We start from the raw sequence: 25,156 nt of genomic DNA, 5'->3' as shown, positions 1-25,156 counted from the left end.
TCCTGCTACTGTTCATGTGGTGCACGGAACTGTTTATGTGGGCCCACGTTACAATTCAGGTAGCCCCATGTGGTGTTGCGGCAGGGCCTAGGGTAATGTATCTGATTTTTCAATACATATGAAAACAATAGATAAAGTCATCCTAACTACTTTTCGACTTTGTTCAATCAAATAATTATAAAATCATAAAATACAATCAAATTATTTATTACCAATTTCGTCATTTATTTTTATCGAAACCATGAACCATTGTAGCATAGAACATCAATCTGTTAGTTACGTCGATAAACTAAATACACTGAATGAGTAAAAATTAGCGAATTCCCAAAACAGAAAAAAATTGCACAACACTTGAATGATCAATACAATAAAGAAATCTTTGTTTGAATTTAAGATTATTGTGACCAATTTGACTTTAGTGTCGGACCCAGGGCTACGGGGCTGTGTACATAACGTAGTTTAAACAGGATTAAGAGATAAAGCCTATCTTATCTCTTATTTATGTTGTTTTCTACTCGTTTGAATAAGAGATAAAGCTAATCGGTACAAAAGGAAACTATTCGAGTTATACCCGGGTACGATTCTTTAGCTAGTATTGACTAGGATCCATGTAACTCTGACCTCCCGGATATATAAGGGGGGGGGCAGGAACCCATTCAAAACATAACATCAACACCCAAGGGAATACAAACCACCATACAGGACGTAGGGTATTACGCACCTCGCGGCCCGAACCTGTCTAAATCTTGTGTTCTTTGCACCTTCGAGCTCCTGATCTCGGCATCTCCTCACCTAAATTTACCATCTCGGGTATACCCTTCGGTGGGCAGCCGGTAAAACACCGACAGCTGGCGCGCCAGGTAGGGGAGCGCATCGAAGATCCACCAACGAACTTGATGACATATTTCCAGTTCACCAGGTCAGTACCTTCTCAGGGTACAACGTTTGTTTTTGGCTCGTGGTCTGCGTCGCAGATGGTGCGGGCAGTTTCCATCAATTCCTCGTCGACATGAAGTCGAAAACCCCCCGGCGGGTCCTCATAGCGACCTTGACAAGTTCGTTGATGATCTCGATGATTTGTCAATTCATGGGACCGCTACGAGGATCGAGGAGGAGTCTGCTTCCGGCGCGACTTCATCCTACGCTGCAACAACCTTCCTTGGGTTGGACTCGTTCCAATCTAAGGACTCGCGTAGCCGATCATGACTCGGTCTACGCGATTTGGCCACTGACCTTCAGGAGGCCAATATCTCCGAGTCCCTCTCCACATTGGAGAAGAACTTGGACTCTCTACTCCAACTTGGAAAGCCCGAAGCCACCGCACGTCGGGGGAGGGGGGGGCTTCGGGTTTTTTGGTGCCAACGGTCTGATGATCACCTCCACTCCGGAGAGACGTTTCGTACGTTGGAAAGGTATGAAACTTTCTGATCTACTCGAGGCTGAAGAACGACTTGTGGCACACCTCGAGCCTTTGCCTTTTCAGGAGGGCAGGCCGTTAGCCACCGTGGCGGAGGAGTCAACCGAGCTAGTCGATGCGAGCTCTGACGAGCTCATCTCACACCAGGTGCTGATGGCGGAAGAAGGCGAGGACGATAACGACTTGCCCATCGTCGAATTTGATGCGGTATCTGAAGATGAGGCCACAGCCAATACCGGCAATAAGAATGACGCCGATCGTGAGGCACGGAGGACCCGGAACAAAGCTCGCGCAACTAGCCGAAGGAGGGTCAATGAGCGCATGCAATCTATGCATCGCGAGCTTGACGCTGAATTCGCTGCCGTAAGAGAGCGGGGCTTCAGGACTCCGGTGGCCAACATCGCCAGGGTTACGGCCATACTCGAGCGCAGTAATGATTCGAACGTGCGTCAAGCACTTCGTTACGCGCAGAGGGCCTGGATTCAGCTTGATCAGCAAAATCCGGCGTCTACCCTTAGGGAGGAGAGCATGGGCGAAAGCCGAAGCCAGGCTCACAGCCGAACAGCAGGCGGCCGTCCTTGACCTCAGCGCAGCAACAACGACAACGCTCGCGGGAGTCAGGCCCCTGGCGGGAGGCAGCAGCCACCTCCAGGAGGTAACCCACGACAGGCCAATCATTGGCCTCCTTCAGAAGACCTGCACCAGCGAATCAATGAAGGCCGCGATGCGCAGTCCGTGATCGATTCCAGGCGCAAAGTGCACGAAGAAGTCGAGACAGAAGGTACTGATTGCAGCGACCGTTTTCCAGTTTTCTCCGCACGGTTCAGCATTAACAAGTACCCTGAGGGCTTCAAACCGATCGGCATCACCAAGTACGATGGCAAGCAAGCTCCTCAGCAATGGCTACGTTGCTACTCCACCGCCATTGAAATCGCAGGGGGCTCCAACATCACCACAGTCATCTACTTCCCGATGGCTTTGGACCCTGCGCCGCTCATGTGGTTGGAAAGCCTCAGCAACAACTCGATCGACTCCTGGGAGCGGCTCAAGAAGGTCTTCATCGACAACTTCCAGGGGGCGATGGCTCATGCAGGTACTTGTCACGATCTTGCTCAATGTAAACAGGAACGTAACAAGCTCCTACAGTCTTATACATGCCATTTCTTCGATGTCCGCACCACCATTGCGACCCAGGTATCACCGACCTAGGCATCTACAGAGACTTCGGGCGGAACAGGCCGAAAACTGTTGCGGGGCTTCGTGACATGATTCATGACTGGTCCGAGCAGAAAGAGAAGATGCGGGAGCGGTTCTCGAGGCGCAATGATAGCAACTTGAGACGTCCAACCGACAACCACAACAACAAGAGCCAGCGGGACTATTCGGGTCCATCCCAAAAGCACAAGCCAGATGATCTCATCGCGGCTGTGAATCATCCCTCGTGAGGCAAGAAGTCGACAACGCAGGATGAGTTCGAGAAGCTCCTGCAGAAGAAATGCCCATGGCATCCAGGTGCCAATCACGCGGCAATCGATTGCTACCACCTCCGGAGGACATTCAGCAATTTTAAGTTCCAGGACACTTCAAAGACCGTTAACATCATCTTCGGGGGAGATGGAGACTTCGATTTCAGGCGGGAACAAAAACTGCTTCTCCGGGAGATCATGTCCGTCGAGCCGTCGGCACCATGACCACTCCGCTGGTCAGAGGTGCCCATCTCGTTCTCCCGTGACGATCAGTGGACAAGCTTTTCGGAGTCCAGTAAGTTCCCCCTGGTCCTGGACCCGGTGGTGGCAGAAGTCAGGCTCACCAAGGTGCTCATCGACGGTGGGAGTGGTCTCAACCTCATCTTCGCCAGCACTTTGAGAAAGATGGGTCTGGACTTCACGGTCATGCTGGTTCCAAGCAAGTCTTCTTTTTATGGCATTGTCCAGGTAATGCGGCGCACCCACTTGGCACGGTGGTTCTTCCAGTCACCTTCGGCATGAGGGAGAACTACCGCACCGAGTTCATTAAATTCGAAGTTGCTAACTTCGAATCTTCTTATCATGCCATACTGGGCCGTCCGGCACTCGCCAAATTCATGGCAGTGCCGCATTATGTTTATCTGCTTCTTAAGATGCCAAGACAAAGTGGGGTACTCACTCTCCGAGGCGACTTGAAGAAGTCATATGATTGCAACCAGGAGGCGATCCAAGATGCTTCGACTACGCGTGTGCCAGATGCTTCAGGGGAACTACTCGCAGTCACGCAGTAGCTCTCCCAAGCCGGGCTGGAGATCCCTTCAAGAAAGGCCAGCAAGTCGAGCATCCAGTCGACTGGTGACGTGGCCCTCAAGTCGATCCAGCTCCAGGAGGGTGACTCATCTAAGACCGTTGTCATCGGCGCGGGTTTAGATGAGAAATAGGAACTCGCGCTCGTCAGTTTTCTTCAGGCTAACCGAGACATATTCACGTGGAAACCAGCGGATATGCCAGAGGTGCCCAGAGAACTAATCGGGCATAGTCTGAATGTACACCCACAGGCTGTGCCCAAAAAGCAACGCCTTCGAAGATTTGCTCACGACAAGCGTGAAGCAATTAAACGGGAAATAGCTAAACTTCTCGCGGCTGGCTTCATTAAAGAAGTGATTCATCCAGAGTGGGTAGCTAATCCTGTGCTTGTAAGAAAAAAAATAATGAATGGAGAATGTGCGTTGATTACACCGATCTCACCAAGCATTGCCCAAAGGATCACTTCGGGCTACCGCGCATTGATCAAGTCATCGACTCGATGGCAGGTTGTGTACTCCTCTGCTTCCTTGATTATTATTCAGGATATCACCAGATTGCGCTCAAGGAGGAGGATCAAATCAAAACCGCGTTCATCACCCCGTTCAGGACGTACGCTTACAAAACTATGTCTTTCGGGTTGAAAAATGCAGGAGCAACCTATTAGCGCGCGATTCAAATGTGCTTTGCTAATCAGCTGCATCGGAACATTGAACCCTACGTGGATGACTTGGTCATCAAGACTAGGAATCCTGACAACTTGATTGCAGATTTGGAAGAGGCATTCAGCAGCCTACGCAGGTTTCGGTGGAAGCTCAACCCAACTAAATGCGTTTTCGGAGTACCATCAAGGAAATTGCTCTGGTTCATCATCAGCAACTAGGGAATTGAAGCCAACCCTATGAAGATTTCGGCCATCACTGATATGGGGGCTCCGGCCACAATCAAAGATGTGTAGAAGCTGACAGGCTCTATGGCAGCCCTAAACAGGTTCATCTCCCGGCTCGGGGAGAGAGGACTAGCCTTCTTCAAGCTCCATAAGCACCAAGACAAGTTCCAGTGGATGGAGGAGGCCGAGCAAGCCTTGCAAGACCTGAAGCATCACCTTCAGTCTCCTCCAGTCCTTACAGCACCATTGACGGGACAAGTTCCAGTGGATGGAAGAGGCCATGCATTTGGGGTGCAGAGGCCTGTGTATTTCATCAGCGAGGTACTCTCCGAATCTAAGGTATGATACCCGGCAGTTCAGAAACTTTTATATGCAATTCTGATTACATCAAGAAAGTTGCGCATTACTTCGACGACTACAAGATCACTGTGATTACGGATTTTCCGTTGGCGGATATTCTCCATAATCAAGATGCCACGGGGTGTATATCAAAGTGGGTAGTGGAACTGGGTGCTTTGTCTATCGACTTCAAGCCACGCACTGCAATCAAGTCTCAAGCTCTAGTCGATTTTATGGCTGAGTGGAGGGAGAATCAAATTCCAACTCCAGTCGACAAACCAGAGCATTGGACCATGTACTTTGATGGGTCTCTTAAGCTCGATGGCGGCGGTGCCGGAGTTCTATTTATTTCTCTAAGAGGTGAACAATTGAAGTATATCCTCCAGATCCTTTGGGAGGTATCCAACAATGAAGCTGAGTATGAAACACTCCTTCACGGGCTACGTTTGGCGATATCACTAGGCATCAAGCGACTTCTTGTATATGGTGATTCACTTCTATTCGTTCAGCAAGTCAACAAAGAGTGGGACTGCAACAAGGAGACGATGGACGCTTATGTACAAGAAGTGTGCAAGCTGGAAAACAAGTTTTCTGGTCTGGAGGTTCATCATGTGGTACGGGAGTATAATATTGGCGCAGATATACTATCCAAGTTAGGGTCTACTCGTGCACAGGTTCCAGTGGGAGTATTCATTCAGGAGTTAAAGCAGCCATCCATCAAGTCCTCACCTCAGGTAACTACCGATGTGGGCCTTCAACAGCCTGATCGGGAGGTTATGATGCTTGGAGAGGACTGGAGAGAGGCTTATATCGATTTCATCTGGGATCAAAGACTACCAGTAGGGATGGACGCAAGAAGCGCAGAGGCAGCTCGTGTCATGCGTAGAAGTAAGGGGTTCGTCCTAGTCGACAATAAGCTCTACCGGCGTGGCGCACTATCAGGTGTCCTCATGAAGTGCGTCATGAAAGAAGATGGCTACGACATACTGCGGGAGATACATGAGGGCGTTTGCGGCAACCATGCAGCTTCATGAACGCTGGTGGGGAAAGCATACAGAGCTAATTTCTGGTGGCCTACCGTAGTGTCCGATGCTGAGGACCTTGTGCGGAGATGCCAAAACTGCCAATTCTTTGGCAAGCAATCTCACGTCCCAGCTCACAGTCTCATCACCATACCGCCATCCTGACCATTTGCTTGCTGGAACCTTGATATGATTGGGCCCTTCACAACGGCGCCAGGCGGTTTCACCCATGTATTGGTGGCTATCGACAAGTTTACCAAGTGGATCGAGTACAAGCCGATAGCCAAGCTCACAGCAGATCGAGTTGTTGATTTCATCTCCGATATCTTGCATCGCTTCGGCTTCCCGAATACCATCATCATGGATCTGGGATCAAACTTCACGGCCAACCAGTTCTGGGAGTTCTGTAAAAATGCGTGCATCGAGGTCAAATATATCTCTATCGCACACCCAAGGGCCAATGGTCAAGTCGAGAGGGCGAACGGCATGATAATTGATGGCCTCAAGAAAAGACTCTATGATGAAAATAGTAAGAAAGGAGGAAAGTGGATACATGAGTTGCCACATGTCGTCTGGGGCTCAGGACTCAGCCGTCCAAAGCCAGAGGACAAACACCGTTCTTCCTTGTCTACGGCTCCGAAGCTATCTTACCGGCCGACATCATGTGAAAATCCCCAAGGGTTGAAATGTACAATAAAGGCGAGCCGGACGAAGCAAGGCAGTTAGAGCTCGACTCTGTCGAAAAGGCTCGCTGCACCGCTCTTGTTCAGTCAGCATGATACTTGCAGGGGATTCGGCGATATCACGATCGCAACGTGAGGGAACGGTCGTTCAGTATAGGCGACCTGGTCCTACTCCACATCCAAGACGAGTCCGGCTTACACAAGCTTAATTCAAGGTGGGAAGGTCCGTTCGTCGTCAAGCAGGTTACAAGACCGGGGTCGTATCAACTACAATACCCCAAGGGCCAAGATGTCCTGAATTCTTGAAACATTCAGAACCTGCGTAAGTTCTACCCATGAGGAAGTGTGCGGGGATAGCTGTTCTTCGGATGCCTAGGCGGCCTTTTCTTCCAAATTAATTTGGAGGCTATGTATCACAAATTTTGGAATGTAAAGTTTTTCTGTTAATAGACAGAGGCTACGGCCACATTCATATTTTACATGAATCGACTCCTTGTCATAAGTTTTGACGGATGCTACGGCCACGTTTAGGTTTTATCAACTTCTTGTTATAAGTTTTGATGGAGGCTACAGCCACATTCATGCTTTATAAGAATCGACTTTCGCCATGACCTTTGATGGTCGTTTGCGATGATGATTGCATTTTTTCCAACAAGATCGATCCGCTCGATTGGTTTATAAATAACTTGTTGGATGGGCTCACACGAGGAGCTATTTCGACTACGCTCAGAGTCGTTGCACTCGGGGTAGTTTCAATTTCTTGCCATAAGCACGGCAGTCACGCGACGATGCTCGCGTTCTTTTCTAACAGGTTAGACCTGCTCGTTCGGGTTACACCTAACTTATTGGACGGGCTCACACGAGGAGCTATTTCGACTATGACCAGAGTTGTTGCACTCAGGACAGTTTTGACCTCTTGCCATAAGCACGGCAGTCTCGCGATGATGCTCGCGTTCTTCCCTAACTAGTTAGACCCGCTCGATCGGGTTATGTCTAATTGGTTGGATGGGTTCCTAGCTACCTTGACTACCTCCAGGGTCGCTGCACCCGGAGTAGTGTTTACTACTTAGCCTTCGAACTTGGATGACAATTCAGTCATGGCACACACAAGTAGAGATATCAAAGACAATTATATACAAGGAAATGAGTACTTATTTTTACATCTCAATCCTGCAGTACACTTTTTACTATTTGTTCTGCTACAGGTTGGGCTTCTTGGAGGTACTTGTTGAATTGTTCTTCAGAACACTCCGCAGCCACACCCTGCGCAAATGCTTCTAGTCGAGCCTCCGGCCAAAAGGATTTAACAAAGGAGAGAGCGTCGCTGACACACGCGACCGGAGCTTTAGTGAGGAACTTGACGACCTTCTGCGGCGCTCCGAGAAGTCGCTCCAGCAAGGGCCGCCCGCCTGCTTCGCCGTCTTCTTGTGGGTCCACAATGTCCACAAGCTTCTTGGCGGCTCCTCTGAGGTCCTCCAGCTCCTTTTGCCGCTGCTCCTTCTCCTCGCCCAGCGTCTTGATCTGCTGAAGGCAATCGACGAACTGTTATTTAGTGTCGGTGATTACTTTCTGCAGCTTCTCGACGTCATCTATACGCCGACACGGCATAATCTTCACGTCAGTAAGCAGCTCTTCTTTATATATTAAGATTTTTCTAAGCTCTGCGGTGAAGATATTTTCAGAATCCAAGATAAGTTGTTAAGTGAAAGTACTCGAGAGAAGAGAGGGCTTGCCTTGGTGCGCCTTCTTTTGTTCTTTGAGCTACTCCTGGAGCTCGGAGTTGGCCTTCTCAAGGTTGCAGAGGTCGTTTTTGCGGAGCCACGTCTCTCGAGTCCACTCCTGCTTCAGCTTGTCAAGTTCTCTCTGGAGATAAATGTTCTTCGTCAACTCTTCGGATATGCGTTTGTCCTTGGCAGCAAGCTCCTGGTGGCCACTCATGACTGCTTTCAATTTCTCAGTCTTTTTCTGTGAGTGCTTGATCACATCCTGCATAAGGGGGAGATTAAGATAAGCACCTCGACAACGTATACGGGCAGAAGAGTAATCATGTCTTACCATGGTAAAATTATACAACTCTTTGGAGATCTTCTTGAAGTATCTTATGGTGTCGTCCGTCAGCATCGGATCATCCACCAGATCTGTGGTGATGACGTTCTGGTATCCGCATCCGGTCACTAGCAGATCTTCAGGGCTCCTTGAGATCCCTGCGGCTTCTTCAGTGGATGGTTGTTGGGCACCTGCAAGTAAGATGAATTCATTACATAATATTTATGGTCTAAGCAGCTAGCCATGGGCGGTTAGACACTTACTTGTTCCATCTACAGGAGCGGCTTCAGTGGCCTCGACTTGTTCCTCACCACCAGCCCTGGCTTCGGCTTGTTGGGGCTCGGGGGGTGGCAGGTCGGGTAGCGTTCTGTCCGCCTTGGGGGCTGGTTCCTTGGGCGTGGGCTCCTCTGAGGCTGGTGGCTCGGGGGCTGGGGTTGCTGCGGCAGGCTTTGGCTTGCGCTTCATGTCGCTTGAGACCTAATAAAGCAAGAATCAGTTATGTTATTACACAAGTCGAGAAGAACAGGATGCTTATTGTGCAAAAAAAAGATGTATACTTACAGCGAAGACTTCTTCATGATAGCTTTCTTCACTCTCAGAGCCCGTGGCGTCTCAACCACGATACTCGTTGCTGGCGGTGGGGTCACACCAGCTGGTGGCGCGGTGCCCGCCACGGCAATGGTAACCGCTCCTGTCGCAGAAGCTGATGGGTCCGTTCCCACCTCTTCGCGCTCGGGCTCGGGAGGAGAAGCAGGTGGACTGCAAATGGACAATGTTAGCGTGCAACAATATCGATGTTTGACAATTCAACAAGGCAGTAAATTCATACCTGGAAGACTCGACTACATGCGCTTTCCGTTTGCGCACCACCCGATGACCCTGCGGGACCAAAGGTAGAGTTTCGGTCAACTCCACAGATGGTCCGGGGAAGTTGTTCCTTCTCGTCTCTCCTTCGGCTTCCTTTTCCGCCAGGGGGCTCCCGCCTTCAGTGGACTCGCTGCCGGGCAGAGCCTCGGCTACTCGAGCCCTCTTCGCTTCGGCTGCGGCGCTGGGGAGAAGGTGGTCCGGTCGAGGGATGTCGGGTTGTGGAGGGTAGCTCCGGTACAACTCTGTGTGTCCCTGCAGAAGATTTTCAGTTAGCAGTGGCAAAACAGCAGAACTTGTTTTCAACGAAAAGTAGTCGAATACTTACCGGTTTTGGAGGATTTTGTTCCGAAAACAGCTGCAGGACGTAGGGAACTGCATCCACGTCCAGCAGCACTCGCTTGACCCGGGTGAGTGCGGCGTCATCAGTCAGTTCTTTTGTGCACATCTGACAGGAATCTTCAGCGCCTATGTACTCAAAGCCTAAAGTGTGGAGTTGTTGGAGTGGCTGGATCCAGCGCTTGAAGAAAGAGAACATTACGGATGCCCCAGTCACCCCTATTTCTTTGTGAGCTGCTATGATGGCTAGCAACTCATCGACTTGGTCCAGGTCTACTCTGGGAGCTCGGTGTTCCACTCTGGCCTCACGACTGGGGTTTGCCGGATTTTTCAGGAAGCTGGGGGGTATGGTTTTCGATGTAGAACCAGTGGTTCTTTCATCTAGGAATGCTGGAGGAGAATTTATAGGAAAGATACCTATCGCCGGCTTGCTGTCTAAGTTGGATGCCGGCGCCCCCTACAACGGATAGATTTTTAGTTGTGGGTTGTGGTTTCACCCGGAAAAGAAATCGGAAAAGATCCCAATGGGGTTCGATTCCGAGGAAGGCTTCACAGAAATGGATGAAGATTGCGATATGGCAAATGGAATTCGGGTTGAGATGATGGAGCTCAAGCCCGTAGAAATAAAGAAGGCCACGGAAAAAAGAGCAAGAGGGGAGGGCCAGACCCCGTTCGGCAAAATGGTAAAATGTGACGATTTCGTCTACATTTTCCATGGGGAAAGGTTCGCAAAAAGAGGGGTGCCAGTTGACAAGATTCTTGTCTTGGAGCAATCCCTCGGAAACAAGTTTATTGAGGTCGTTGAGGGAGCACTTACTGTGGGTCCACTCCCCAGACGGCGGCTGCGCCTCCTTCGTCTTCCTATACTTCTCAGATCTCTCGGGCGCCATTTCTAGATCCGCTCGGCACGAGTTGCTCGGGGGCTGCGGGGAAAGGGGCGGGGAGATTTGGTTGGATTGGGGCTCTCCAAGAGGGTGAAGGCAGAGTACGGCTCTATTCGGGGGATTTGGGAAGTTCTTGGCGGATTGCAGATTGGAAGAGCAGTTTTTACTTGGCGTTACCGCGGGGTTCAATAACCAGCGGCTGGATACAGTTTTATTGTTTTGAAGTTGAAGAGTCGTTTCAGGGAATATTAGGAAGATGAGGGGTCATTTGGTGGATTGTTTAGATAAAATATTCGATTAATCATTTTTTCAGAGTTAATTGTCCCGAAAAAAGGGGTTCATTTGTACCATCGCACCAGTTATTTATCATGGGGATATTTTTTCACTGCATGCCACGACTTTTGAATCCTTATTTCCAAAACTGGGAGATTTGGATTCAAGGGTCGGGGGCTACGGGATATGTGGCATCGACTACTTATTTTTTCGAATTTATTTGAAAAGTAAGTAATGAAGATTCAAGACTAATGCGACCCTCATCCTGATTCTCCGATTCAACCTAAGGCTCGGGGGCTACTCCATATAGAGTACGATTTTTCAATCGTACACCATACAAAGAAGTAATTCGGGGCATGAGCACCTCATAGCTTCGATGCAGCCAAGAAAGTACTCGAAGAAAAAATTTCAAGACGGAGCTCCAAGAAAAGCCGAAGACTGCTTCGAAAGTATTCGAGAAGCCTGCAATACTCAGCTACGAAGAGCTTGGGGGCTTGTCAAGCCCGGGGCTACGGGGCTGTGTATATAACGTAGTTTAAACAGGATTAAGAGATAAAACCTGTCTTATCTCTTATTTATGTTGTTTTCTACTCGTTTGAGTACGAGATAAAGCTAGTCGGTACAGAAGGAAACTACTCGAGTTATACCCGGGTACGATTCCTTAGCTAGTATTGACTAGCATCCATGTAACCCTGGCCTCTCGGATATATAGGGGGGCAGGGACCCTTTCAAAATACAACATCAACATCCAAGGGAATACAAACCACCATACAGGACGTAGGGTATTACGCACACCGCGGCCCGAATCTGTCTAAATCTTGTATTCTTTGCACCTTCGAGTTCCTGATCTCGGCGTCTCCTCACCTAAATTTACCACCTTGGGTATACCCTTCGGTGGGCAGTCGGTAAAACACCGACATTTAGGTTGCATTTTTTTAATTCGGTGAATTCCTAAAGCAAAAAATATAGCACAATGCTTGAAAGATCAATACGATGAAGAAAATTTTGTTTGAATTTAATATTGGTTGTGATCAATTTGAATTTAGGTTCATTTTGTTTTTATTTTATTATATTCATTGATGCCATGTTGTTTTAAGCATAGTAGAAGAAGACGGCATGTTTTCACTATTAATTCGGGTTAACATCCTTGGTACAGGCACGCATGGCACGCCAATCTAGCTAGTATGTATATAAATTAATCAGATTGAAATTAATCCATCGATCCATGCGACTGCATGGGCAAGCAGGTTTATAAGAGCAATAATCTAATATTATATGAACAAATTATCGATAGATTCAAATTTAAAACGTATATGTTTCTATATTCTATAAAATGTGTTTTTTATCATAGACTTTATTGTTGCATCTTTGAAACAATGATGAATATACTAAAGATGAATTGTGCTTGAGACATTGACCAAACACTTTTATTCTTTAACATGATAGATACATATCACAAAAAGTTGGCACTAGGATCTGTTTTATTAACTAGCATATGCATCTTCATCCAAAATCCTTTTTATAATGACAATACGCTCCATTAGAGATGACAACCGTCCCTTCACACCATGATCCGGAAGGAAATCGGATTAATCTTTTTAGCTTATCAACATACTCCCTCCGTCCTGTAATGCAGAGCATTCTAGTATTTTTATGACAAATTAAGAAGATGAGGAAATGACGTATGTATCCCTATTTAATATCTTGTTTGGTTATCATTTTGCTGATTTTATGGCAGACTGAAAATAATTAATTTCCAAAACACCCTAGGATGCCTTACATTTGGTACAAATTTTGAACCCTCCAATGATGGAGGGAGTATATATATTTATGTATGTAGTTGAAATAGAACAAAAATTAATGGTTTTTACCTTATTCTGCTTAGGAGCGAGAGGAGAACGTTGTTCGCTGATCAGTTTAAGGGCCAAGATCCTATGCACATCGTGCTTCTTCTTCTTCTCTTCGTCTGTAAGCAGCTCCACGATGCAGCGCATTTCCCTATTCGGAACCGCTCTTACCGCCTCGCAACAGACACTATCTCGGTGTACAGCAATAGGGGGAGTTCCACGCTCGGTAAAAGCTATACAATGTAAAAGAACCTTTTCCTTCTGTTCCAAGGTACATTTCGGCTTTCTATTACCAGTCACAAGGTGGGGGGAGGTTGTTGAACATAAAAGCAAGATCAAAATGGCCAATTTCCAAGAAAACATCGTGTCGCAAATCTGTCTAGAGGCACAGATCAAACTCGGTTAAAGAACAAGACTCAAACTGCCTGATCCGTCGACAACTCCGATACACATGCTTCCCTATATATCTAGCATAGAAACGACCCGTAGCTAGAAACACGGTGCTCATAAGATGTGCATGCATATGTTTATAAGGTAATGCATGAGTGCATTCATAGTGGTTAAGTGTAAAGTGTGCACGTGTGTATGTGCCAACCCATCGAACCGCCATGTTTTCTAATTAACCACATTTTAGTATATATTTTAGCATATTTGTGTTGTAGTAAGAATAAGGTTCTCATGTTCATATGTCATTTTAGCTTTGTCCTAATTGGAACTTATTAAATTTTGATCATGATTATGTAGAAATATATTAATATCTATGATATCAAATAAATGCATATCAAGCATCAAGATATGTATTTAATTGGAACTTTTTTATAAAGTTAGTCAAAACTAGAGAAGTTTGACTTAGGACAAAGTTAAAATGAATTACAGTTTGGAACTGTGGAAAGGAGTATTATATGATAGCTGTCACCATGTGAAACTTGCTACCTAACTTACTTTGTTTCTATGTTTTATCTCTCTGTACATTAGTCACGAATTTTTAAGTAAATGAAAGCTAGCTTCATTAGTATAGATTGAAGTAAAAAAATATGGCCTCTACATCGAGCATGTGCTAGAAGCCAAAATTGGAATTGCAAGATTCATAGTACATGCATGTACAAGACGAATTGCTCTGGAAACTTGATCAAGCACTTTCTTTAATATGACAGATACATGTCACAAGGACCATGCTTTATTTGACTGATTTTATTGACTAGCTCACGTATTAATGATCGTCTCTTAAACTCTGTTGTACGGCCATGCACTCCAATAGAGGTAGTCGGTCATCCCCTTACACCACAATCTGGCAGGAAACTGACTATAAGTCTTAGAAATAAACACTTGCAAGTATATTATTAGGGATGAAAACGGTCGGAAACGATCCGTGAAAGACTCCATCACTTTCACTTTTATATTTTTTTCATCGAAAGCGATTAGATATTATCATAAACGAAAACGGCATCGGTATTACGGTAATTTCATAAACGAAAATATACGATCGAGAACACATCGATAATGATCGAAACCTATCAAAATAATATTTTGAAAAGAATAAATATGTCAAACAACTCTAATCATACAATAGTTCTCGGAAACAATCGGAGGATGCTCAAATCATTTTTTGTTTTCACTTTCATATTATTTTACTATTTTTATTTTTGTTTTTTCGATAATTATTTTCATTTTCGTTTAGCCTTAAAAGTCGATAAAATCTTGAAAACAATCGGAAATTCCAGGGATCCTCTCTCACCGTCTCACAACAGGGGCCATCTACGGGCATAAGATCCGTGGGAGGCCCCTCCTCCTTAACGAAATCTTGACAGTGGTTGAGGACATTGTCCTTCCGTGACCACCTACAATCAACCCGTGGCCTAAAGAAACTGCTCACTAGGTGGGGGGGGGGGGGGGGGGGACTTACTGCAAGCACCAACAACATGGCAATGGCCAGTCTCCCACAAAACATCTTTGCTGCTAACCTCGCGGCCTGCACATATATGTTCGGTTTATATGGGATGGGGGAAGCGCCTGCAGGAGCATGAGGATTCTTAATGCTAGGGATGTCGCATCATTTATTGTAACAATATTTTATGCATATATATTTATTTATTTATATAGAGTATATCATTCATCGTTCATTGTGACAATATAGATATTTTCAAATCTCTATTTTCATCTATTTCATGGAATCCTCGCCCCGCATTTTTTTTAGTTAGTTGTGGTGTGGCTCTGATTGACTTTGAATAACCAGGCAAATATGCCTCATGCAGAGGATCAGCCACTGATTTCTGGAAATAAATAATCGTCGCCTCCATATTAATTAACGGCAGGTTAATATGAAATATTTCGAGCTCATATAGCCCGTCCGTGAGTGAATCCGGCCCATATCGATCCATCTTTCTCCCCGTCAAAAAGGTCTCTTCAGTAAAAGAGAGAATGAAGTATAGCATCGCAGCAAGCCAACAACTTGACCATTCCCCTCTCTTGACCCTGTGAGCGGTGGATGCTGCTCTGGTCATATGTGCACATCGTTACACGATTAGAACCCTACCGCCGCCGCCGTCCAAGCTCCCCTCCACCCTCTTTCCTGCCACGCCGGAGGCCGTCGATCCAGATTCGTAGGGCATCATGAGGCGTTATTGTGGTGGCATCTACAAATATTGATGGATCTTCGGGTAAAAATCTAATTTGGGCTTGCTCGATGAGGCGGCGACAGCGTCTTTAATGTCGTTTTCTTGTTGGAGCGTCGTCTTGGAGATTCTTCGATCTGACTTAGGTACCTCAGTGGCAGCATCAAACGGTTCGGACATCGAGTTTCAAAGAAAACGAGAGATGTGGTGGTTTGGTGTTGCGTAGAGGTTTTGCAAGGATGAAACGTGAATGAATAGAAGGATTGAAGCTTAGTCTTCATGATTTCTTTCTTTGTTTTAGAGTTTTTCTTATTGTATTTTTAGATCCTCATTTGAGGTTTAAGGCTAAGAACTCAAGTTCTTGTGACCATTTGTTGTAGATATTCGCCGGGATTTTTCTTGTTAAAAAAAAGACGTGTAAGCCCTACATCCTGAGATCGGACCGCCGTTCCACCCCAACCAAAGCAGGTGCCTGCTGCCAAGCGGTGAGACAGCTGCAGGCCAGGCGCCTTTGACAGACTTACAGCCGCCGAGAAAAGCACTGACAAAACATCTCAAAGCGTATTGCACGCAAGTTGCTCCTGCTAGTACTACTCGTCCTGGTGATGAGGTAAAAATCATGAGTTGCTGATCCTTTTCATACTTTATTTTCAAATTCTTTTCATACTGAACCTGCACAACATGACAGTGTCGGATAAGATAAAGAAATCACCAATCATTTAGAGTGTGTTCGTTTCTTAGGGTCTAAAGTTTAGACCCGTCACATCAAAGAGAATCTTATCATTTAGAAGTATTAAATAAAGTCTAATTATAAAACTAATTGCAGAACCTCAGAACTAGTTCGCGAGACGAATCCGAAAAGAGCCGTTGATAACTCGTGAAGTGCATGGTCGTAACTCGTAACAAGTTTGTTTGAATGAAGATGGGCCACTGGGCCAAAAATTCGACCCATCCGAAAAGAGCCGTTGTACGGGAGACGATCGAGTGGCGGGCCCACACTGGTCGAATCGGCCCAGCTCCGGAAGACTTGATCATTTTCTGTTCTTGTAATTTTTAATAACCGCTTTTAATTTGTTTATTTCCGTAGAGACTAGAGAGCATCGTCTCTATTTCTTTACACACAGGCACGGCCAGATTGGAAAAATCTTTGTAAAGAATGTGTCTGAAAGAATACTCTGTAAAGGGTGACAGCATTTTTCTCCAAAATCGCCGATAGATAATTCCTCGCCTCCTAACAGAGGTGGCGAGTGCACCTTGCAAGTAGCATCAGATTTACTACTGGACAGTGGGTAGCCAACAGCAAATCCGGCTTGGAGCGGCCGTGAGATGCGCACGCAGCTGATCGTCGTCAGACGCATAGCTTTCTGCTCCGGATGACCGTCAGTGGGTGGCAGAGACGTCTCTGGTCTGGTCCAACCGACGAGCTCGTCCAACGGAACCAGCCAGATGGATCCGTGGCTCGTTCCTGCAGACTCTAGCTATCATCATCTTCCTTTCTTTTTTCCCTCCTATTACCTTGGCATGATTAGTCGGCATATATAGCATAGCATGGCCTAGCTACTTTTATCAAAGCCCCTGCTAGAACTGAAAGGGATGTTTTCATTGGATGCGTTTGTTCAGAGCTTCTGATCCGGGCGCCTTTCTAGACATTATTAGTAGTTCTATAGCTGACTCCTGTTTCGAGTGTTTCTTTTTCAGTTTGTAATTTCGTACATGTATCTCGTAGTAGTACGGCTTGAAGTTTGGGATTCGGATGGCACATCAAAATAAAAATAAGTTCGGGACTCGAAAATGTATTTTGAGAGTTCGGAGATCTAGATAACATTTCGAGATGAGTTCAAGAACAGTCCATATATTTTATTCTACACTCTATAGTAGTTTAAAAGTACCAATTCTGCTAAAAAAACAAACGAACCAATTTGCTGAGATAACCATTCAGGTATAATCATTCTTATATTATACTAAAAATTGTTGTCCTCAAATTTACACTTAGCTTAGAGGTCATCAGTGTCCAGAATATATTGGACATTGCAAAATAAAAGAGGTAAATTCGCTATGCTTAATTCTTTGATGCATAGGTTTCTATCGGTTCAAGTACTCTCTTTCAACATTTTTGGTAAAATCATTCTAACTAATGTCCTATAGCCATCTCGTGCAATTTAGGCATTAAGTTATGCGGAAAACAACCTAGCCAACAAAAAGGATGCAAGTTGCTTGCAAGCTAAGCAACCATATCACCATCCTATGTTTCACTTGAAAATGACCTCACCCTGTCGTGCAGCATCGTTCCGAGTCAACCACTGAAGAACCAACGTTTGGTTTCATTAGATGGTAACAACATTACACAATAACAAAAATAGCCAAATCAAAGCTCGATCCAAATAGCGAGGTACTAAAATACAAAACATTACCATTATTAGATGCTGGCGAAACCTTTTCAGAACTCGAAACCAACCAAATAAACAAGTAAATAGAACTACTAGAGTTGCCAAAAGCCTAATGAAATTCCAAAAATACGAACAACCGTAATCTAGACGATCTCCAAAGTTGCCAAAAATTCCCCAACCCGACATAAAAATAAATATAATAAATTGCTGCGGGTCCTCTTATTCACACTGTGTGACCAAAGCAAAAAAAAAAAAGTCGCCCGCGTTTTCCTTCCTTTCTCCCCCGTTCCTGCCGCCGGCCGGGTCTACTCTCTACTCGTCTGGACCTGCAGCTACAGCTACCTTTCTTCGCCCCCTCAAAATCCTCCAACCAATCCCACCAGCTTCTCAGCTCAAATCCGCCTCGAAACCTCCCACCGCCCGCACCGTCCGCCCGGGTCGTGCGCGATCGGCAGCTGCCCGGCGCTCCCGGATCGAGAAAGGAGGCCGCTTTGGCGGTTCTGGCGGGCGAATCTAGCGGCGATTCGCTCAGATTTGGTAAGGATTCGGGCTCTTGCGGGGTCAAAGATGGGTTCTCCGGGCGTGTTCCGTCGCGGGATCGTGGAAAGGTGGGATCTTGGGGACTAATTCGGGGGTTTCTTGCCGCAGGACTTAGGGTTTTGGAGGTGGTAGTGGGTTTGTGCCGCCGGGAGAGATGTCGGCGGCCGTGGCGTGCGCGGAGAGGGCAACCAACGACATGCTCATCGGCCCGGACTGGGCGGTCAACATCGAGCTCTGCGACATCATCAACATGGATCCTGGGTCTGACCAAACTCTCTTTCTCTCTTTCCACCTTGCCTATGATTTGTTAGTTCTTTGATATATGTCTGGATCGGCCTTGCTGTCAAATCTGTTTATTTAAGTGTTGCTAATTGCCACGGTATTCGCCCTGGGAGATTGAGCAGGGTTCTGATGGCATTTTCTATCCCATTGATTTGTTTCTGGTGATTTAGTTCTGATTTTGTTGCTATATCTGTTCCATCATGTTGAACTTCCATTGTCTTAGAACAATTATGTGGACACAGTTGCCGAGCAGCGACGCTCTGCTGCTTTGATTGCTTCTATGGTCCTTTGAATCTGTTCCACTTGCAATTTGTTCTTGGTACTGGTTGCTGCGAATGAGTACTTTCCTTGTTTTGATTTCTTGTATGTTTTCATTGCACTTGATTAGGAATCTTTGATTTGTGGTTGTTAGCATGGAGGATGGGATATTCTATTAATGATGAATAGTTTGTTGTGGTTGGTTAGTTGAGTCATAATCTCATGGATGGCCACTTATTTCAGTGGCATTTGTTGAGGTGCAGGTTTGATGTGACCTCATGTTTGGTCATGGCAGATGAACTTGGAAGTTTATGTATTTCTTTCTGGAATTACCTAGGCTCTCAATTTGGTTGTTCCCTTGAGGAATGTTTTTGTGGCAACTTATGAATATGTATATTAATAGTATTTAAGGTATGAAATGCGACTTACTTCATGGTCGAGTGATGCTTATCGAAAATTAGTTTTGTTGGATCGTTGAATGCTGATGTTGCACAGTTACTAATAGGAATTGCATTTTCTTATATGACACTTTTATTTTATCGGTTTATATACTTAATAATAACATGCTGATAGAAATCTGTTGAACTGCAGACAAGCAAAAGATACACTCAAGCTCCTAAAGAAACGTCTTGGAAGCAAGAATTCAAAAGTGCAAATTCTGACACTTTATGTAAGTTCTTCTAGACTTCTTCCTGTTTACTATTTGATATGTAGATCAGAATTATTACACCTTCTGGATTCGTTTAGCAATGCGTGGCTAGTACAAGGTTAGTAACAACCAGTTACTAAATCATGAAGAAAAGTTTTTAATCTGTTCCCACATTGTTTCAGTTTAGAAATTAGGTTTTACATTAGCACCTGCATCTTTAAGTTTTGAAAAAAGTATGAACATCATACATTGTTTTGCTGATGTTCATGTTTATTTTCTTGAGCTGATATTCAGGCTTCTTCTTCAGGTGCTGGAGACACTAAGCAAAAATTGTGGGGATGTTGTTCACCAACTGATTGTTGAACGCGACATATTAAGTGAAATGGTTAAGATAGTAAAGAAAAAGGTGATAATAATACTCATTTAATGGTTGAGTTCTATTAGTCTATTTGCATGTGCTTCTATATTTGATTTTTATTTAATGTTTGCAGCCAGATTTAAATGTCCGGGAGAAGATATTGAGTTTGATTGACACATGGCAAGTGGCTTTTGGAGGTCCTTCTGGAAGATATCCCCAGTATCATGCAGCTTACCAAGAACTCAGGGTACTGTCAGCATATGTTTCTGAACTATTTTTCCTGTTCTTATTTATCTGCATGCAATCATGAAGTCTCAGAATTCTAGTTACACTGTTTCCCATTTTCAAAATCTTTAGAATGCTCTATTCCATCATTTCTTTGAATTCTTAGACTGCAGAGTGTTATGAATTAGCCAAACCGTAATTAGGGTAGCTTGCTGCCATTGTTTGCAGGCTGCAGGTATTGATTTTCCACCTCGTGAAGAAAATTCGGTCCCACTGTTTACACCTCCTCAAACTCAGCCATTGAGACATCCACATGTATATCCACCTCCAAGTCAAAGCTATGAAGATGCTGCCATAGAAGCTTCTCTTCAGTCTGCCCCTTCTGTACCTGCCCTTAGGTATTTATTTGCTTGCAAATTTAATTTCTGATCTCTGACCTTTCTAATTTGGTCCTTTTGTATTGTTGAGTTCTTGTTTATGTTTAATGTCAGAGTGTTTTCTCCTTGCTGTTGCAGACAATGCTTTATAATGTCTGAACAATACTATCTAAATACTTGTCACAATTTTCATTCTTCCCATAGATACAAGATTATATCAGATAAGTAGATAACACAAAAGCAAACTCATGGCATCCATAAAATATACCTCAGTAGAACCATTTTATAGGACTAGACATTTTGAACAAACAATCATTTCTAGGTAGATGGATCGATGATAAAGAATCATAAGGCCTGTATCAGAAGTTTGGAACAAATGCATCTACTGTCCATTGTTCTATGCTCCCCTTTATTGGTCTTAATCAACATCAAACCATACTAGCAAGTAGCAATATGAAAAATACCCTGATTATTATTTGTATTATTTTGCTGTCTCCCCGTTGTTACATGTTGTTGCTGGCAACACAAAAAGGACACATTTGGTTATTGCCTTTCTGAATCTTCTTAGTCAGATTATTAATAACTTAAGTGCACCCAGGGTCCTTAAACATTTTAAGTGGTTCCTATGTTAGAATTATGTCCAATTATGTCCATAATTGGACCTAATGTGAACTACTTTGATAGTTTATGGACCTATGTGAGAATTTGGGAAAAGTTTATCATGGGTGCATTTTACTCATTAATTCATAAGAGCTGAATTTTTATAGCCATGTCAAACAACTCTATGTTTCCGGAGAACATTCCATTGTTCGTAGTTGTGTTCATTTCAGCATCTTCACAGGGCAATTTTGGTTACGTCTAACTTTATTTTTCTTGTCCATTGTTTTGTACAGTCTAAGTGAGATTCAAAGTGCTCGTGGAATTGTGGATGTGCTAGATGAGATGTTAAATGCTCTGGACCACAGACATCCTGAGGTGACTCTCTTAAAGATTTGAATCTTAGATTGTTGTCGTACAATTTCTGAGGATCACAAACCCAATTTTTTTATTGTAATTCAGTACAAATTATGATTTAGTGATATCAGCTCTCCTATGCTTACGCCTGTCTTTGTTTGTGGAAAAATGGCCATAAACCATTTTTGATTTTTCTGAGATCTTAGTGCCATACTATGGAAATTATGATGTGACATCTATTTGCTTGACATGTTGATAGCATGTATTACTCCATTCATTTTGTAAAGGTCAATATTGTTACTGTACCATTACTAATCGAGTTTATACTGGATGGCAGTAACTTTTACCTGATTTCTAAATTTAATTGTATGTTTGCCTAGAACACCGCTTTTGATCATTTGAGGTCATTCATGCTTGTTCAAAATTTTAAGTTTAATGTACTTAGCACCCCCAATTGGTTGCTTATTTCCTAAGAGTATGCTACTTATTTACATTTCCATTGTGGTACCAAATACCAATAAACCATGACGCAAGAATAACTAGTAGAGATTTCAGCGCAATCTTTTCTAGAACTTGACCTAGTTATGGGAGCAAATGAACCTTGTGAGATGCTTTCAATATTTGATGACAAAATGAGAATCTTACAGATATGTATGCATTTGAACTTTTTTCCACATAAGATAGTTGAATTCTGTATGATCATTCTTTTCAACTTTTTTTTTGGATTCTTTTCACACAATTCTGGCCCAGTTATTATACGGCCTGATTCATTGATCTGTTCTGCAAAACAGTCCTGTCTCTTTGCTTCATTAAGTAGTATGCCATTGCTCTTTGCTGTGGATTGATCGGATTGTGCTTTATACTGTAGGGTGTGAGGGAGGAGGTCATTGTTGACCTTGTTGGGCAGTGCCGATCATATCAATCTCGTGTCATGGATCTTGTTAACAGTACTGGGTGAGATTTTTGTCTGCTGTTATTTCCGCCCCTTGTACTTCACAACTGTGATGACACAATGTCTTGTGTTCTGTCTGCAGTGATGAGAGCCTTTTATTTCAGGCTCTAGGACTAAATGATGAATTACAGCGTGTTGTTCAGCGCCATGATGACATAGCAAAGGGGGTTCCTCCTGGCACAGGAGCAACTACCCCTGCTTCTGCAAATATAAACCAACGGACTGCTCCTCCTAGGTCCACTGGGGTTTCATTTTCTCCACTTTTAAATGTACACGAGGACGATGAGCCAGAAGACGAGTTCTCTGTGCTTTCCCGCAGGCAAGCTATTTTAGCATCTCAATTTAACACATGTTGTTTGCATACATGCTACTGTTACTCCAATTTTGGAGGATTGCTGCAATTACAATATTATGGATTGATGACTGCCCTCAAGTTTTTTTTTTTTTTGGCGTCAGTTAATGTTCTGTTACTAAAGCATATCAGAGAGGAATTTTTATTCATTCATTAGCTGATGTACAGTAAATGCTTCTTAGGTCTGCAAGGGATGGCACAGCGACACAGAGCAATCCGCCTTCTGCTCCGAGAAATGAAAGGCCATACCCAAGCCCACTTCTTCCTCCCCCGCCAGCATCTAAGAGGCCTGTTTACAGAGAGGCGAGCAATATTGACTACCTAAGTGGGGACTCCTACAAGTCAGAAAAAGTTTCAGATGATTTCATCAACCCAACCGCCCCTGCAAATATATCTACGTCATCTCATTCCAAGACGGAAGCATATCCACCACCAAGCTACGGTAGCAAGACAGACAGTGTGTCTGATGACTTTATAAACCCAACTGCACCCAGCTTCTCTGCACCTTCTCATACTAAAAGTGAGGAGCTAACCCGTTCATCCGCGAAGCAGCAGGAGAGCCTACCTGACGATGACTTCATAAACCCAACTGCTCTTCCTGGTTTCTCGTCGCCAGCTCCCAAAGGTTATGAAGATTCAAGGGAAGATATTCCGAAGGCTCCATGGGAACCGCAGGCTGCTGCCGGATCCCTGCCCCCGCCTCCGGCAAGGTATGGCCAGAGGCAGCAGTACTTTGAGCAGAACGTGTATTCTGGCGGGAGCAATGGAGGCGGCTACGACGGACTGGTGATGGAGACAGAGAACCTCTCCCTCAGCCAAAACGAGAAGAGCAGTGTGTCACGTCCAGCGGTGGCGGCCCGCCAGGCCAAACCCGAGGACTCCCTTTTCAAGGACCTTGTCGACTTTGCGAGGACCAAGCCGTCATCGCCGTCGAAACCAGCCAACAGCCGCAGGACTCGCTGAGCAGCTCAGGTGATACGTGCATGCACACCAAGTTGCCCGGCTGCTGGTCTCACAGCTTGGCAGACGATACCGTGAAATAAGAGCATTTGAAGACTGGATAGATTCCTTTGCGTTTTCGAGAATTTAGAGTCGAGGATTTCAGATACTATACTTGGCCATAATCCAGGGTGTGTCGGTTTCGTAGTTAGCTGCTCTTAAACTTCACTTGTTGTTGGCTTCACCTCCATTTTTTTTTTCTCACTTAGCTGTGTATATATATGCCACTCAGATTCGACAGTGATATTCATAGTTTGAGTTTGCAATTTGATGTCAAAGACTTCATTTCCAGTGTCAGGTAAATTAGGCGCCTTTTGTCAAATTTCCGCTTGTTTCTCCTCTCAGTGGAGCAGAAAACCTGTGCACAAGTCTGCTCTCTGCGGCTAAATTTTCAACGAGTTGGGCAAGTGAATTGAGGCCCTGTGGCTAAATTTCCGCTTTGTTTCTTTGCTCGTTTGTCTCCGGGTCTATGCAGAAGTGCAGATGGAATGTGTACTGCTCTTTAATATGGTTTCCAATAGAATTAATTATAGCACCGCATAGAACGTTCAGCTTACGTGGCACCATAATAAATAAAAGAGTGGAGAGAGAGGAAGAAACTGAGTTTTATGCAAAATTCAGTATTAACATGTAAACCAATACGTTAAGACACGATAGGTTATGCATTGGGAGTGAGATGGTGTCTTTATTGTAAACGAAGAACAAATATAATAGGCGAAAAAATAGAATGAGTTTAATCGGAATTCATACTAAAACATCATGGACTATAAAGTGTAGTTTTTAAAGATGATGTCTTAATCATATGACAACCTAGACACTGCCTATAGATATTACGGGTTGAGATTGCTCTTACTATGATGGTCTTTGAGGGCAGTCCCAACCGAAAGCGCTAATAATAGTTTCTATACTTGCCATGTCACATGGATATTACATATAAATTATACTCCTAATGCATCATTTTTTCAAAATAAATTGCGATTCAATCATATCTTTTCTCTCTCTTTTTTCTCCTATTCTCTTTTGTTTTGTCTTTGGTTCTCGCGTAGACATAGTTTTTTTCATAAGATATGATTTTTTCATATTTTTTTCCTTCTCTCCTTATTAAGGCTCTTGACATTTCAGTTTTTTTTACGTGACAATGTATTTAATGGTATAGAAATCAGCTGAGTTGGAGCCTTGGGACTGGCACGTGGGGCGCGGCCGAGGAGCCACGCGTCGGGGCGCACGTGCGTGCGGCGGCGCGGCAGGCTGCCAGAGGAGGGGACGACCGGACGAGGGGCGGGTAGTTACGTAGGCGGGGCCCGCGTGGCAGGCTCGCTTCCGACCAGCTCCGTCACG

The 25,156-nt window shown here is 44.8% G+C and overlaps 1 protein-coding gene across 1 annotated transcript; it reads left to right on the top strand.

The window, feature by feature from the left end:
* Positions 1-18,128: 18,128 nt before the first annotated feature.
* LOC112902688 (TOM1-like protein 3) lies at positions 18,129-24,107 on the top strand. The gene is made up of 10 exons (XM_025971857.1): positions 18,129-18,409; positions 18,521-18,673; positions 19,544-19,622; positions 19,909-20,007; positions 20,093-20,206; positions 20,413-20,582; positions 21,455-21,536; positions 22,384-22,469; positions 22,550-22,786; positions 23,002-24,107. Exons 2-10 carry the CDS (start codon positions 18,567-18,569, stop codon positions 23,780-23,782), a joined length of 1,755 nt encoding a protein of 584 aa, XP_025827642.1. The 5' UTR covers positions 18,129-18,409; positions 18,521-18,566; the 3' UTR covers positions 23,783-24,107.
* The last annotated feature ends 1,049 nt before the right edge of the window (positions 24,108-25,156 follow it).

Source organism: Panicum hallii, chromosome 8 (assembly GCF_002211085.1).
Source record: "Panicum hallii strain FIL2 chromosome 8, PHallii_v3.1, whole genome shotgun sequence".
NCBI classification, from domain to species: domain Eukaryota; kingdom Viridiplantae; phylum Streptophyta; class Magnoliopsida; order Poales; family Poaceae; genus Panicum; species Panicum hallii.
The sequence above is the reverse complement of the archived record's forward strand: the minus strand, read 5'-3'. Positions and strand labels throughout refer to the sequence as shown.